Genomic DNA, 15,519 nt, shown 5'->3' on the forward strand with positions numbered 1-15,519 from the left:
GCAGAACCTAGCAGGGCACGTTGTGTGCTGGCTGGGTACTGGTTCTGGAGCTGCTGGATGGGTGAGTCTGGTATCTGCCTCTGTTCCCTGGGAGATGTTTAGGGGAGGGATCGCGCTTCCCTCTTGAAACTCCTGGCCTTCCTTCACTGGCGGAATATGTAAGGTAGACTACCTTCAGCTCGAATCCAGTTAAGTCCTCCTTACTCCTTTCGAAGTCTTCAGATCTGCTATGTGAGGGGTTCAACCCTCCTTTTAAAGCCAAATGGGCCCCATTGATTGGGGCAGAACCAATCCTGGGTCCCCACCAACAATCTTCTGTTATGCATGAGGTCAGGACCAGGGTGTTAAGCAACAGGACAGACAAGGGGTAAAAACATATACCCAAGTCCCACCCATCTTCCTGTCTATTGTAGATCTAAGTGTCTCCCTGGTTAACTGAGCCCTCTGTGACTCTTGATTAAAGCGCAGGCGTCCCTTCAAGTATGTGCTGGGAGCAGACTTTGTCTCTCCCAAACCACAACCTTCGTTCCTCTGTAACGGTTTGAAAGGGTTCTGCTCTGCACGGACACCTGCGGTAACTGCTGGACCCAGACAGGCCATTCACTGCCTTTCATACAGAGAGGTGGGAACTAGCTTCAAGTTGACACATTGCATACCAATGGGTCCTGCCTTCCTGTTGTCTTATTCGGCCACCAAGCCCCTTCAGGCTTGCCTCAATTATCTCGATAGTTTGCACTGCAACCAGCCGAATTTAGACAAAAGGCATGCAGATCCATGGAGCCTTTGATATTTAAATTGGGCTGCTCATGGCTGGAGCAAGGTGTGCCTTCCCCTTCTTGGACTGCTTTCATGTACCTGGGGCTGTCACATTCCAGCTGAATATGACTGGGGAAGATGTCGCCTGTAGGCTGTCTTCCCAGAGTACATGTGACTATGTATTTTGTGCAGGAAGCAGATGAAATGTGCACAGAATTGCCTTTCACATTTCTTGGAGGTTGGTCTCCCATCATTCATTTTCATTATTAAAAGATCAAAAAAGCCCAGGTGAGTGCATTCTCCCCCTGCGGATGATCGAATTCCTCACACACTCTCACCACACAATGAGCATCAGGGTATAAGGTAATTATGTCCAATCTTTACATTCACATGGTCAGGTGCCACACTGTCAATCCAGCAAGGTTTATCGCAGAACCAGTACAGCGAAATGACCAAGTACATGATTGCACTACATACGATGGCACCACTGACGAATGGACATACATTGGAGGATACGCTCAAAGAAGCGCAGGTGTTCTTCATTGACGGTTCATCAACGATTAATCAGAACACTGATCAGGCACACGGGAGCAGCAGTAGTTGCACTTGAATCTGGAGAATACCATGTGATAGCGAAAGTGCCATTCCCCTCACACTACTCTGCTCAAGCTGCGGAGCTTGTGGCCCTCATCCCTTCGTTTGAACTATCCCAGGGGAGCATGGTTGCCATTTATTCGGATTCAGCTCAGCATATGTCCCCATCACAGTACATTCAGGTCTATCTAGATGGCGTAGAAGAGGGTTAAAAAAAATCAGATGGCAGACCACTACAGCATGCGTCGCCACTCTCCAGGTTAATAGTCCAAGAAGAGGGCTCATGTTCAAGCCCGTATTACTGGGGCCACTAATAACACGGCTGAACTCTTCAAAATCTGCATGGAGCTTGCCAATCCTACTCCTCCTCCCTCCCAGGCCCTCTGCACTGGCCTCCCACTTTTCCTCTAACTCTGGACATCCTGTCCTCACTGTCATCTACTCCCTCCCCCCTTCTTCCTGCCACCACCCCCACATTCCCCCCTACTCGCCGCCTCCTCTCCCATTGCACCGGACGAGGTCTCGAGTAGTCCGCTCTATGAAAGTCTCCTCCAAACAGGTGCTCCCCTGTTCTTACAGAACCATAAACGACAACATTGCCTCTCTTGCCCCAGCCTTGGCTGACCTCTGTAACCATTCCTTTGCCACTGGCTCCTTCCCACAACCTCTCAAGCACTCTTGTTCATCCTGACTGTCTGCCATCCAGGAGTGGTGTGCCGCCAATGACCTCTGTCTTAATGCCAGTAAGACTGAGATTCTACTCATAGGCACACCCACTCCCTCCTTCCCTGCAGCTCTCTGGCCGGCCTCTCTTGGCCCTCTTCTTGCTCCCACCTGCAAGGCTAAAAACCTTGGTCATCTTCGACTCCTCTCCTCCTCTCGTCACATCTCTGACGACTCTAAGAAGTCACACTAACAGCTGCACCTCCTCAGAGGTATTCTTCCTTTCCTCTCCTTCCCCCAGAAGCTCACCGTCTCCAGAGCCCTGGTTCTCCTAGGCTCGACTATTGTAACAGCCTCTATCTAAATCTGCCTGCCTCTACTCTCCGCAACTTATCCAGAACAGGACTGCAAGACTTGTCCTTGGCCTCAAGCCCAGGGATCGTATCTCTCCAGGACTGAAATCTCTGCACTGGCTCCAGGTGGCTGCGAGGATTAAGTTTAAAAAACCCTCTGCATTGTCCACACGGCCTTCTGGGGCCGCAATACCTTCAACTCTCTCTTCCTAAATATCTTCCTTCTAGAGCTCTTCGCTCATCTGCCTCCAACTCCCTCAGGGTCAGTCGCTTCTCCAAGCAACGAGTTGGTGGTAGATCTCTCGCTTCGGCAGGGGCCTCCCTCTGGAACAGCCTTCCTGCCACCCTGAAACTTGAGGAGAACCATCTCCGGTTCCGGAAGTACCTCAAAACCTTCCTCTTTGCTTCTGCTTTCTCTCCCCTGCTGAATTCCTGACAGAAACTGCACTGGTTACCTGGCCACCCTTTCTGATCCCAGGCCCAGGCCCCGCCAGTTGCCCACCTGCACTGCCTCCCTGGCAACCCCTGCACCTTGGGACTGTTTGGTGTATCCCTACAGTCCCCCTACCAGCACTTATGTCTGCACTTATGTCTGCACTTACCTTGCACTTGCCACCAGCTGGCTGTTTTTTTATATCTTATGTATTCTATCCCATGTACTGCACGTTCCCCTCTCCCACACACTTTTCCCTTTTCCCCCTTCCCATGCACTTGCGCGATCTGAATGACGCATGGCCTAGTAGGATCGTTGTCTGTTTTCCCTTTGATCCCCCTCCCTTGCCTCGTCACTCCTTGAAACACTTGTGTATAGGCGCATTATAAATGCCATATCATAATCATATAATATCCTTTCCTAAAAAAGCCATCTGCTGGCCCTTCTTGCCTGGCTAACTATCGCCCCATCTCTATCACCACTTTCTTGGAAAACTCATGGAGAATCTGGTCAGCTCCCAACTGACACTCCACACTGAATTGGCTGGCTGCCTACATGACCACCAGTCTGGTTTCAGAGCATCCAGAAGCACGGCAACTGCTCCCCTGAACACCCGTGAAGACCTGCTCTTGAGCCTGGACTCTTAACATTTCCTCTGTTCTTATCCTCCTCAATGTCGCTTCTGCTTTTGACACTCCATCCTTATAAATAGTCTCTGATACCCTAGGCAACACAGACCGGGCACTGGTGTGGTTGACCACCTTCCTTTCAAACCGACCCTCCCAAGTGCAAATGGGCCTTTCCTCTCCTCCACCTCACTCTCTACCTGTGGCGTCCCTCAGGCGCTATCCTATCACCATGGCTCTTCAACATCTACGTAGCCCCTCTGGCCCACTTGATCTCCACCTTCTCTCCTCATTTATTATTACATTTGTATTGCGCGCCTAGCCCTGGCATCTGGGTGCATGACTTAGGAATATGGTTACAGGGTTTGCAGGCTTACATAGATGGCTACAAGTTATGCAGGCTTAAGAATATGGTTACAGGGCATGCAGGCTTGCATAGATGGCTACAAGTCATGCAGGCTTAAGAATCTGGTTACAGGGCATGCAGGCTTGCATAGATGGCTACAAGTCATGCAGGCTTAAGAATTGGTTACAGGCTTACAGACTTACTGTTGCTAGTCATACTTGGATGTACAGGTTAGAGTTTTATGCAGTACAATGTGAAAGGCAGTTGTATTTTCGTACCACAGAGAATGGTATCTAGTAATATGGTGACAGTGTGGTGTCGAGTAGCACACAGCTCTCCTTTAAGCTTCCTTCGTCTTCCTCCTCTCCTTACTCTCTCATGCCTGACTGCTATTCAAGCGTGGTACTCTAATGATCTCTGCCAGTAAGACTGAGATCCTTCTCATTGGGAAGCCTGCTCCCTGTCCTCCCACCCCCAAATCTGGCCACCCTACTTGGGCCCCTTCCCCTCACTCTCTTGTGAGACAAAAAAACCTTGGTCATCTTTGACTCTTCTTTCTCTCCACACATCACGGACCTTGCCAAGAAGTCCAATTCTCAGCTCCACCTCCTCTGAGGCTTTCTCCCTTTCCTCACCTTTCCCCAGAAGCTCAACGTCTCCAGAGCTCTGGATCTCTCTAGGATGGACTACTGCAATAGCCTCTTCCTCAATCTGCCACTTTCCTCCCTTCATCTCCTTCAACTAATACAGAATAGGGCTTCAAGACTTATCCTTGGCTTCAAGCCCAGGACTGCATCTCTCCAGCCCTACAATCTCTCCACTGGCTCCCGGTGACCGCAAGGATCAAATTCGAGACCCTCTGCAACATCAACACGGCTGTCTGGGACCTGAGACATCTCTACATCCTGCTTTCTCTTACTAAATACTTCCCTGCTGGAGTACTCTGGTCCTCTAGCTCCAACTTTCTGCAAGTCAGACATTTCTTCAAGCAGAGAGTGGGAGATAGATCCCTTTCCTGAGCAGGTTCCTCCAGCTGGAACACCCCCTCTAAGACTTGAGCCACATCTTAAGTTCCGGAAACTTCTCAAGACTCTCCTTTTCTCCTCCTCCTTGCCCTCTTCCCTCTCCCGCGCTAATGTCCCTCTGCTGCTGCGAATGGTGCCTGATCCCTTCTGATTCTCCCCCTGCATCCCCTACCAGCATTTCCCCGGACTAGCCAGAATTTGGTCCACCCTGCCGATCACACGTATCTGCCCTCTCCCCACCCCCCCTTTTTCCCTTGGCACTTTCCCTCGTTGCCACCCCAGCACTTGCTCCCCCCCTTCAACCACCCCACTGCTGCCCTTCACCCCCTCCCCTCTCCTCCTGTCCCCTACTCCTCCCGCCCCTACACTTATCCCCTTTGTCTTTGCACTTGCACGGTAGGATTGTCTCGAGGCCAATATAACTGTCTTTGTTTTCTTTTTTCTATGTCCCCCGGCCCCCCATTTCTTTCTTGTGGTGCCTGGAAACACTTCTGTATAGGCACCATACAAATGCACCGTAAATTATTAAATAAATGAAGACATGCACTTCTGAAAGTCCGAACTATGAATACAACATTTTGTGGAGGAAGTAAACCATGAGGACTTGGCAAGCCAATTAGAAGGTGGAATTCCAACAGGAAGCACACTGTTCTACTCAGTTAAGTGTCTGTTCCAGAGAAATGGATGAAAAGAACTGAGCAAGGGATTGCAACCATTGGTTGCTGGAGTTGGGTACGGCCATACACAAGTGTTCACATGTATGCACATGGTTTTCCCTTTGTTAAATCATAATGCTCAGCACCTCAGACACTCCCATGCTCACAGTATGAGAACGAGGGGTGGACGAGTGCTGCAGGAGCAAGTTTCAGTTTTTGCATGTAGCCTATAAGATGGAAGAAAACACCTAGTCTATAGCACGAGCCTTTTGGTCCATTGTTTCAAAACTCCTCTTGCAGTGATCTGTTTACAGAGCCTTCTGGGCCTTTATTTCTCAGGTGGTGTTCCCACATAAGAAAAAAGGTCTTTACAGTAGTGTTGGGAAAATCCATGGATCAAGGTCTCCCTCAGGCAGCTTCTTTCATCCAGACAGTTTTAGATTGTATGATGTGGATGAGTTTGTGAGTGTCCTCAATATAGCGTAATGATGTAGGTGAAAACGTCGGCACAATATCAGTCAAACACTGCAAAAATGACTGACGCGAGTTACCCCAAACAACTTGACATAAAAAAGGGTAACAAAAAAAGTATGATAAAAACATACCTCCGTTATTTAAAAAGTACACTTTTTAAAATGCTTTTTGCTAGTAATTGAAAAAGGGATTGGAATAAAAATGAGAACAGTGTCTTTGCTCCATGGCCGCCTATTTTGTAAGGCATCCAATTGCTGAATGCTTTAATGGTAGCTCACTGCAGGTGTAGCTTTGTGACATTTATTGGGAAATTACATGTTAATAAAAACGGTGTCAAACTGCCCTTGCTCTCAGCAGTTTAAGAAGCATGCAGTAGTTGAATGCAAATTGAGTTCCGTATTCACTTCTGTTTGAGTTATATGTAAAGTTCAAAATCTGAGAAAGCTTTGCAGTCAAAGTATACTTTGCGATTGTACTACTAGCAATCTGCCAGCACCGAGTTTAGAGCTTATTTTTAGACTAGCTGGCCTGACCACTGCATCGGGGTAGTAGTTAAACAATAGCTAAATGATGTCCAGGCATCTAGATGGTGTGTGCAAATTATGATTTAACCCTACCACAATTGGTGCAAAGTTAAGGTCTGAATGCTCATCGCCACTGCAGAGTTGTGCAGGGAGTAAGGATCCATTTTCACCTTTCTTTCCTCATGCACCATGCTCGGTGCTGATTGCAGTGATTGAAATTGTATGCGTCGCGCTGTGTTCCCCTACCTCTCGCCCATGTAGCCTCTTTTCTTATCCCACTTTAACCTATAAACAAGGGTCTAGAAGAGTGCTTCAATTAGGCATTGTTTACTTCAAACTTACTTTTATGCACATGGGCCAGTCCAGATTGGTATAACTGAGTTCTTACTCTTTCCCTTCTCCAATTATTAGGTCAGCGGCTGAGATGTTATATCTTTCTGGATCAGTTGGTAACTCAAACTGGGAAGGGAGTGACCTCCAGACTCTGAATCCACAACCTGCTCCTGATGAGGTGGCATGGGAGATCGTGATCAGCAAGAAGCAGTTCAAGCTGTGGCGGCGACCGATTGGAGGGTCATCTCTTTATCAGTATAGGGGTACGTAACACGCTGCATGCATCACTCGGCGTAACTTGATTACTTTGCTCTGAGGATGACTGGGTAGGCCCCAGGCTCTAATGTAGTGCATTAAAATGAAGTTCTTTTGCTGTTGTATTTGCTGAAGTCCGTGATTGGATCAAATCGGGTTACAAAAATAATGATCACAATGAACAAGAAAGTTCTGCGTCCATTCGAGAAAGAGAAACTGGATAGAAATCGATAGTTCTTTATTGATATGAGTTAATGTAACCTAGGCACTGTAGCAGCTTCAAGTTTAAGGTTTAATCACACACTTTGAATTAGTTGGTTTGTGCTATTTATAGTTTGATCCTTGACTTATCTTCCATTTCTAATGCTTGTTTCCTGATGCTTTAAAAAAAAAATACTAATTATTAGACAATGTGTCTATAGAAATGGCCAGAATTCATGTGTGTGCCGGGGTGGCCTGTTGCCAAGAACCACGCTGACTTCAAAAGATGTTCCAAGGGTTTTTATTGGGACTTTACAGGTAGTTTGGGCTAGGGCTTCTTTAGGGAAACGTTAGTCTACTGGGGCCTTCAGGGAAGTTTGCGCTATGGCTTTCCCCCTCTCATTAGCTCCTGCCGGTTACCCTCTCCCCTAGCCCATGCATCCATTACATGGATGTTGATGCTTGCCAATGGTAATAGATGTGTCTTTTGCTGGCTTCTTGGTCTGTGTCCCCTAAGACAGTGGCTGACTAACTCTGTAGGGATCTTCTAATCTTTCTCTGACCTAACGTAGTGCCTTCTTCCACCCGGTGTCACTCTCTCCTCTCAAAAACATTCTTACCAGAAACTTCACTACACTGGGTCCCAGGTGTTCTCCTCCCACCACGTTGCTATCCCACCAATCTGTCTTTCCACCGCCACCCTTTGATCTTACTTCTCCTCTTACTTCTGTTCTTACTATCAATCTGACCTCAAACTACCACTTCGCTGATACCTCTACTCTTATAAATTCCTCCCTCCTATGATAGCTCCTGGTTTCTACCACTACTGCATCTCCTTTCTTACTGCTACCCCTACAGCTACTACTTTTCTACCACTCCCTGTCACTACTACCACCTCTCTGCTACGACTATCTCTCACCTCCTTTTCTACTGTGACTACCACTCATGAAGGCTCGCTACCGGCCACGGCTAGCAGTGACCACCTCCTACTCACTTTGCTACCACTACCACCCTGCTACTTTGCTACGTCTACACCTTACACTCTCCATTCTCGCACACAAATACTTTACAGATACCCTCTCTCCAATAGCTTTCGCACTCCGGTCGTCTTCACCTCCGCGGGGCTCTCTGACGTCCTCCACCTCCTGTCCTCGCCCAACTAACTCGCACTCAAGAATTTGCACACACCTCCTTAAGTAATCCACCCCTCCCATGATTGTATACTTACCCTGACCAATAGACTTGCCTGACTCCTGGGGTATGACGTGGGCTGGCTATGATGAGGCCTTGTAAGCCCTGTCCCCTTCATGTGATCTTGCAGCGTTTCTACCATGGAAGAAAACATGTTTTTATTAACCTGGCCTTTGTGGAGGCCTTCTGTTTCTAATAAAACCATCGCTGGTGGTTTAGTGGGGTTTCATCCACAGGCCTTTTTTAACAATTAATGATCCCTGGTTGTTTAGTGGTGGACTTTCTCTTCTCGCTGGCTACAGCAGACACTGTCTGCTGGAGCCGCATTCAATTGTGGGATGCTGCGCTGGTGTTGTGGCGCTCTCTGCATCGTGCAGTGTAATTGCACCATGTTCTCCTTCGGCAGTCGGTGTTCACGACTACGGCTGCACCCAACAAAGTCCTGCTCTGGAGGCATCGACCTGCTGCCGCCTCTGGTTCCTGTGGCCATTCTGGGCGCAGCGCCACTCTTCTGGCAGCCTCCTGCTGCTTGGATGGTGGCAGTGTTGCCAGAATTCCTGGGTTCTTCGCTGTTGCCCTGCCACCGTGTTCAGTTAAGTTGGGGCTACGAGGGGGCCTGCACTCTGGTGCTGTCTGGATGTTGCAGGCTGGGCTCCCTCCCTCTGCTGACAGGGCCTGCACGCAGGACCTGTCAGCGTGACAAGTAAATGCATACGGTTTTCTAATAAATGCATGCATTCACTGTTAATCTGAATTTGGTGGTTCCAAGGTGGATGGACTTTAATAGTATTGCGCAGGGATTGAAATAAATTGATGAGCAGGTGCTAAAAGCGGCTCATGAACATCCCACAGGAGCCACATCTGGGGAACTGGGTCCTACAAACCAGTGTTCTGAAAATCTTCCACGTTCAATTCAAACCATATACCTCTTTTATATATGACACATTGTGCTACAAATGTCTTCTAAATGTGCTCCAATGTTTGATTTTACCCATTCCCAAGCACACAAAGTTAATGCCACATAGGTATGCGTGCATGGCACCAGTTAACTCGGAGTCAAAAGTTGCTCCTAGTAGCTGTTCGTCTCAAGCCAACCAGGCTCTCCTAGGCTGAAACCAGGAGATTTCCCAGCAATAGTGAACACTCTTGTTAATAATACATTTTAGAATCATTATCTTGTTTGGAGTTTCATTTGCAAAGGAATATAGATTGTGCCCTTATGCTACTAGCTTTAAAACAAAAACACTTATGTGGGGAATTGTGTAGTCCTGCAAGATTTTGAGACTTGGAACCTGCCCCATGTGTTATTACTAGGAATGTTCTACCTCCTAAAATGAATGCACGTCCAAGGCATATTGATGGTTTGCCCCTGTAGTAGCCATGGCAAGTTCAGCATTGCATTGTCTTGAGCTAACTTTTTTTATTTTGTTATTATGGTTAAATAAACGGTTTAACAGATACATAAGAAAAAGATAAACATGATATATCAAAATATATAGCATACAAATCACAATATTATCCTTAGTTGCGTAACTTTAAAATAAAATACTAAATCTTAGAGATTTAAGTACAGTGCTTACAACCAGATCCATTTAACAACCACGTTTGTTCACATCAAGTACAACAATCCTAAGCGTTCCTATGATACCTATAGCATATGTATTCGAACATCCATACAAAGGCACTAGACTAGTTATACACTTTTTTTTTTTTTTTGGGAGTTACCCGACAAAATTACGCCCCAGGATTGGTCTGACGCAAAATTCTTTAGCTCAGATTTCATCCTAAAGTATCCCCTATTATATATTACACCCAGTTCGATACAGCCACTCAATAGGGGTCTTGTGGTCTCAATCTCCTCCATGCAAAATCTGCATTGCCTTTTGGGATACTATATACCCTTCCAAACGCCAATTCTCGTTAGTGGGTAACCTGTCCAGTTTTAGCATCATAAGGAACCTTCTCACCCTAGTATTAAAATGATTGGTAAGGTATGAACAAGGGCAATTTACTGTAAATTCTTGCTTAACATAAGTGCATATTTTCGATGCTTAGCAAGAATTGGTAGATTAGCATCGAGGTCCCAAACATGAGCTAACTTCATAATTTGCTTTTCCATCATAATCCTATTTATCTATCTTATCTTCCTTCTATCCATCTTCCTTCTATCCATCTTCCTTCTATCCATCTTCCTTCTATCCATCTTCCTTCTATCCATCTTCCTTCTATCCATCTTCCTTCTATCCATCTTCCTTCTATCCATCTTCCTTCTATCCATCTTCCTTCTATCCATCTTCCTTCTATCCATCTTCCTTCTATCCATCTTCCTTCTATCCATCTTCCTTCTATCCATCTTCCTTCTATACAAAGGCCTCAGAGCGCTCACGTGGACAAACACCACAGATAACAGAAAGCAGGCAACAACCAAAAGCAAGAAGGCATGGATTACTCGGTGCCTCCATCGAACAACCACGTCTTGAGTTGTTTTTTTAAATATACTGATGGATCCACAATTCTTTTATAGACAGCGGAAGCGAGTTCCAGGATTTGGAGCCCAAAAGCTGAAAGTAATACTACAAAATCTTAAGGATATGGCGAGGTTGTAACAAATCAATGTTACTGTTGGATCGCAAATATCTCCTAATGGGTGCTTTCTGTATTTTATCCGAGAGGTATTTGGGAGCCATCCCGGATAAACATTTGAAGACAGTTACAGCACTTTTAAATTTAATTTGTTGTCCGACTGGGAGCCAATGCAGACTCCTCTTCTTGGATATACCTTAGAGTATTTGGTTAAACCATTGACTGCTCTAACGGCTCCATTTTGGTTAGTCTGCAGCTTGCTTATGTTAGACTTAGAAGTACCCATCATCAAGCTGTTGCAATAGTCGAGTTTAGAATGAACAATTGCACCGGCTATTATAGCCAAGTTGGGCTTGGATAGATCAGGGCGAATTTGACAGAGGAAGTTGGAGAAGAAAGCACAGGTTGATTTAAGATAAGATGCATATCTTTTGTACGAAAGATGAGTCCATGTAAACCCCTAGGGTTTTTACATGATCAGAAACTTTGATACTGTTGTTAATTTTGAAACTATGGTACTTATCCTCAATAGGTTTTAGTCTCTGGGGGTACCAATTATCATTAGTTCCATTTTAGCTTCATTCAGAGCCAGTGAGTTTGATGCCATCCAGGTTTGTATCGCTGAAAAAACATCTTACTCTACAGGCATCTTGTTCATAGTGTCCGGATAGCATAAACACCAGCTGGGTGTCATCGGCATAATTTGTAAAACTGAAACCCATGGATTGTAGCATATCACATAAGAGTTTAGAGAAGATATTGAACAGAAGTGGCGATAAGCAGGAACCCAGAGGGAGCCCTAAGGGACACCACATAAAAGTAAGATGATTAAGGAGGAGAAATTCCCCTTGATGACAGCTGCCGATGTAGGGCCTAAAAAAGATTTGAGGTAACAGAAGGGAGAGCCCAGCACAGGGACAGGACTATGGGCTAACAAAAGCTGAAAACTGGGAGGGGTCCTGCATACTATTTTGCTACCATGTCATGTGCTGCTGTGTAAAATACAACTAGGCACTCAGTATAGTTGAGGTGGATCAGTTTTTCCTATTGCTACACTATTTTAATTTTCTTTGAATATAAACATGAAAGACTGTGAACATTGTAAGCAAAGACAAGAGGAGGTTCACAAATCACAGTGCAAGGTATATCATGGTTCAAGAGGTACAGATAGTTACAATGTTATCTCAACAGTGTGAATTATTTTAAAAAAATCAAAAAAAATAATAAAAAAAAAAATACAGAAAGGCATTAATTCATGCCGATTGGACATACATTGTAGATGCATACAAAGTAAAGTCACAGGTGTCAGAATGGACTTGGTGCGCACACATTTACACCTTACATTGATAAACAAATACTGTTAGGTAATGTCTTTGACGGACACTGGAGCTTTGTATAGTTTTTTGTCTTTTTATAAATATGTATCCTCCTAGTAAAGTTATAATTAATATAGTTTGTCTAGGAGTTTGGAACTTGGGGAGGTCTACTAGAGCCAGGCTAAAGGGTGACCTTGTTATGACATCAGGAAGATGAATCAAAGACCCCGAACGGGGTGGAACACAAGGGCAGCAAATGGTGACAGGGTTCTAAGACATTTCGGCATGTGTAGTTAAAGAGCCGCCTTCTGCACCCAAGGCACAGGAGGGGAAGGTAAGTAAAACAATGGAGCAATATATGAAGTAATCTAATGAGTACTTAAAGCTACATGAGTGACAGAGAAGTAAGTGCACAGGCTTTAAAAAAAAAAAATTGGGTAAAATAATGTCTAGAAAATACACTTCAGTTTTAGCAGTGACCTTAACGGTGGTAGCAACAGGTGTGGTTGCCTACTGGCTTAGTAAATACAATGGGGGTAGAGGAAGGCCATTGAGGAGAACTGCTACAGGTCCTTCTAACCCAACGTTGGGAGTGAGGCACTAAAAAATAAGAGCATATGTGCCTAGGTAACGTGAGATTAAAAAAGGAAACTCAGTAGGCTACCTAAAGGCTGGCATTATTGTCAAGGTTTATAAATGATATACCTTAATGTCCATAATGGTGTACGAGCCGAGAAAAGGCTGGCCATTGTCATCCCAGGGGTTGAGATGCTGGGCTGAGGCAGCACTGTGGGCAGACAGCAGCGTTTGGCTGTAAAGCAAGAATAATGCTGTTTTAGTTTCTGCACAATACGTGTTGGCTGGGGCAGAGTGTCACGACCCTCGCCCAAAACCCCCTCTGGCAAACCCATTGGCCAGGTGGAGTCAGGACTCTGTCCTCTAGAGCCTGGCATCCTCTTCAAAAGCCCTCGTGGGGCCAGTCCTGGCGCCAAGCTCATACACCATGAAAAACAATTTGCTTGGGAACTAGTTTATTGTATTGTCAGCCAACATGGAGGCATCCACATAGCTTGGTTCCTAAGAACCAAGCTATGCGGTCTAGTGTTTTGGGTGTGGTAGCCTAGGGACTAATTTACCTGGACTATTTTGTTGGGGCTATTTAAACCACACCCGAGCAAGACAACACTCTTCGCGTTACTTTGCAGCTTGCAACATGGCGTTTACCGTGTCCAGCTATTCCCTCGAACCACGGAGAACCAGAACCTGTAAGGAGACAAAAGGAACATCATTAGCAGCAGCATCTTACCTGCAGTCTTTATCTTTAAACACTCGCAGGTACTGAGAACAGCTTCCTCGAATCTGCACGCCTCCCGGACAGAACGACCTGAAAGAGGAAGATAGAGGCAACATTAAAGAAAGCAGTAGAGACATTTACAAATTACGAACTGCTCAAAAGGCTTACCTGGCTGGTCGCCTCTCGGCTGGCACCACTCCGGACATTCCACTCACGCTGAAGAACACCGCGACCTACAAGGAAGGAAAACGCAGGTTAGCAAAGGCAAGACTTTGCAGCGCTGTGCATAGCGCTTACCGCATAATAGCTCTCTTAATGCGCCATCATTTACCAGCGAGGCTCAACCAAGCCAGTACGCCGCGCTGAAGCTCTGCATACCTAAGGGAGAAAAAGAGACATTTTAAACAAAGAAAGGCATGCAGAATAGCAACAAAACTAAAGAACAGCAATAAGACCTACCTGAACAATATCAAATGGGCCGGCGTCCGTGAAGTAATTGGACCGCACTCGCCCATGAAAGACAACGCGCCCTCTGCAAAGAAGGCAGGACGGAGAGCACGCCTAATTCTACCACAAGGCAGAACCTTCCCCGCAGACCACATCGGGGCAAAGCTGAGAAGCATACCAGCGAGTAACTCGGCTGGGTGGCGTCCCTGTGGACACCAGGTGAGCCTAACACAGAGTGAACATAGATGTGCATAAATAAAGGGCCAGCTGTCCATTCATACAGCAGCTCGGGCTCACCTGTGTGCATGGAAGTAGCCTTGACTTGGGCCCGGAATGCTGTGGGGGTGGCGGAGCTTCCCTGATGTGCGTCCTCTATCAAAGTGGATGTACGTCGAGCTGTCTCGCGTGTGTGACTGCGCATGTGCAGGAGACTAAAGGCTTCTCCTCAGCGCAGTCGCAGGGGCACGTAGGCATCAGCATCTGCTGAAAAGAATAGTACGGAGGCATGTCCAGACCCCCGATGGCGGATGCTTCCGTGAGTATAGTGATCTGTGTGTGCAAGATACGTGTAGTGGAGCATGAGGGTACCCCTACAGCAGGTCACAACAGTAATAAAAATGAATTTATACAAAAATTATGTATAGAAATGCAGATGAAGATACGGTGGCTCTCTGCGACAGGGCTGTCGACTAGTATGGACACTGCTACAGCCTAAAGATGTGTCTGCAACTGGCCAAAGATTAGGTTACCCCCTAGGACATGCACCCCCTGGAAAGAGGGGGCCACTGGAAAGTCTATCAAAGGTGGTGTCACCCAGGGAAGGGACCCTACAAGGCAGTGGGTGTAGCAGCATCCAGACTAATAGGATGATGCTGTACTTAAGTAAAGGGTTAAGCGGAATGAATCCCTGATATCTACATACTTGACAGCCCGGTGGTGGTTCAAGGTCCCCAGGTGGACGACTGAGGTGTTTGGTCGATACAAAGTGGGTGGTGGTGATTCGAGTCCAAGGGCCAACTGGATGTGCCTCATTAAGTCCGAGCGATATGGAATTTAATTTGAACATCCACCAGGCTTCCTTAAAGTTCATTGAGTTAGACAGGTTGTTCATGCGTGTGACTTTGTCCACTATCCACCATAGGAAGTTGTCTGGGCCATGGTGGAATTCTACGAAGTGGAATACCAGTGGTGCAGTAATGTTTTTACACCGGATTCTAGATCTATGTTCACTGATTATTTTGTGGACAGGTCTGGAGATTTGCCCCACATATCTAAGGCCGCACGGACATTCAATTATGTATATAACATTTGAGGATTTGCAATTGGAAAAGTGGCGTAATTGCCAGTCCTTGCTGCCTATGGGGAATGAGGTCATTTTACGAGTGAATTTACATGCAGTGCAGCTCCCAGACGGGTGGTGGCCTACGATCTCTCTAAGATGCCAAAGAG

At 46.3% G+C, this 15,519-nt stretch overlaps 1 protein-coding gene across 3 annotated transcripts in view; it reads left to right on the plus strand.

Moving 5' to 3' along the window:
• Positions 1-15,519, plus strand: part of STARD7 (StAR related lipid transfer domain containing 7) — a 531,540-nt gene that overhangs the window by 108,362 nt on the left and 407,659 nt on the right. For all 3 annotated transcript variants that reach the window (XM_069619096.1, XM_069619097.1, XM_069619098.1), the window contains one exon: positions 6,862-7,046. In XM_069619096.1, the coding sequence (XP_069475197.1) occupies positions 6,862-7,046 (185 nt within the window). The remainder of the gene's footprint in view (positions 1-6,861; positions 7,047-15,519) is intronic.

The sequence above is a fragment of the Ambystoma mexicanum genome, chromosome 10 (assembly GCF_040938575.1).
Source record: "Ambystoma mexicanum isolate Mex_15411 chromosome 10, UKY_AmexF1_1, whole genome shotgun sequence".
Lineage (NCBI taxonomy): Eukaryota > Metazoa > Chordata > Amphibia > Caudata > Ambystomatidae > Ambystoma > Ambystoma mexicanum.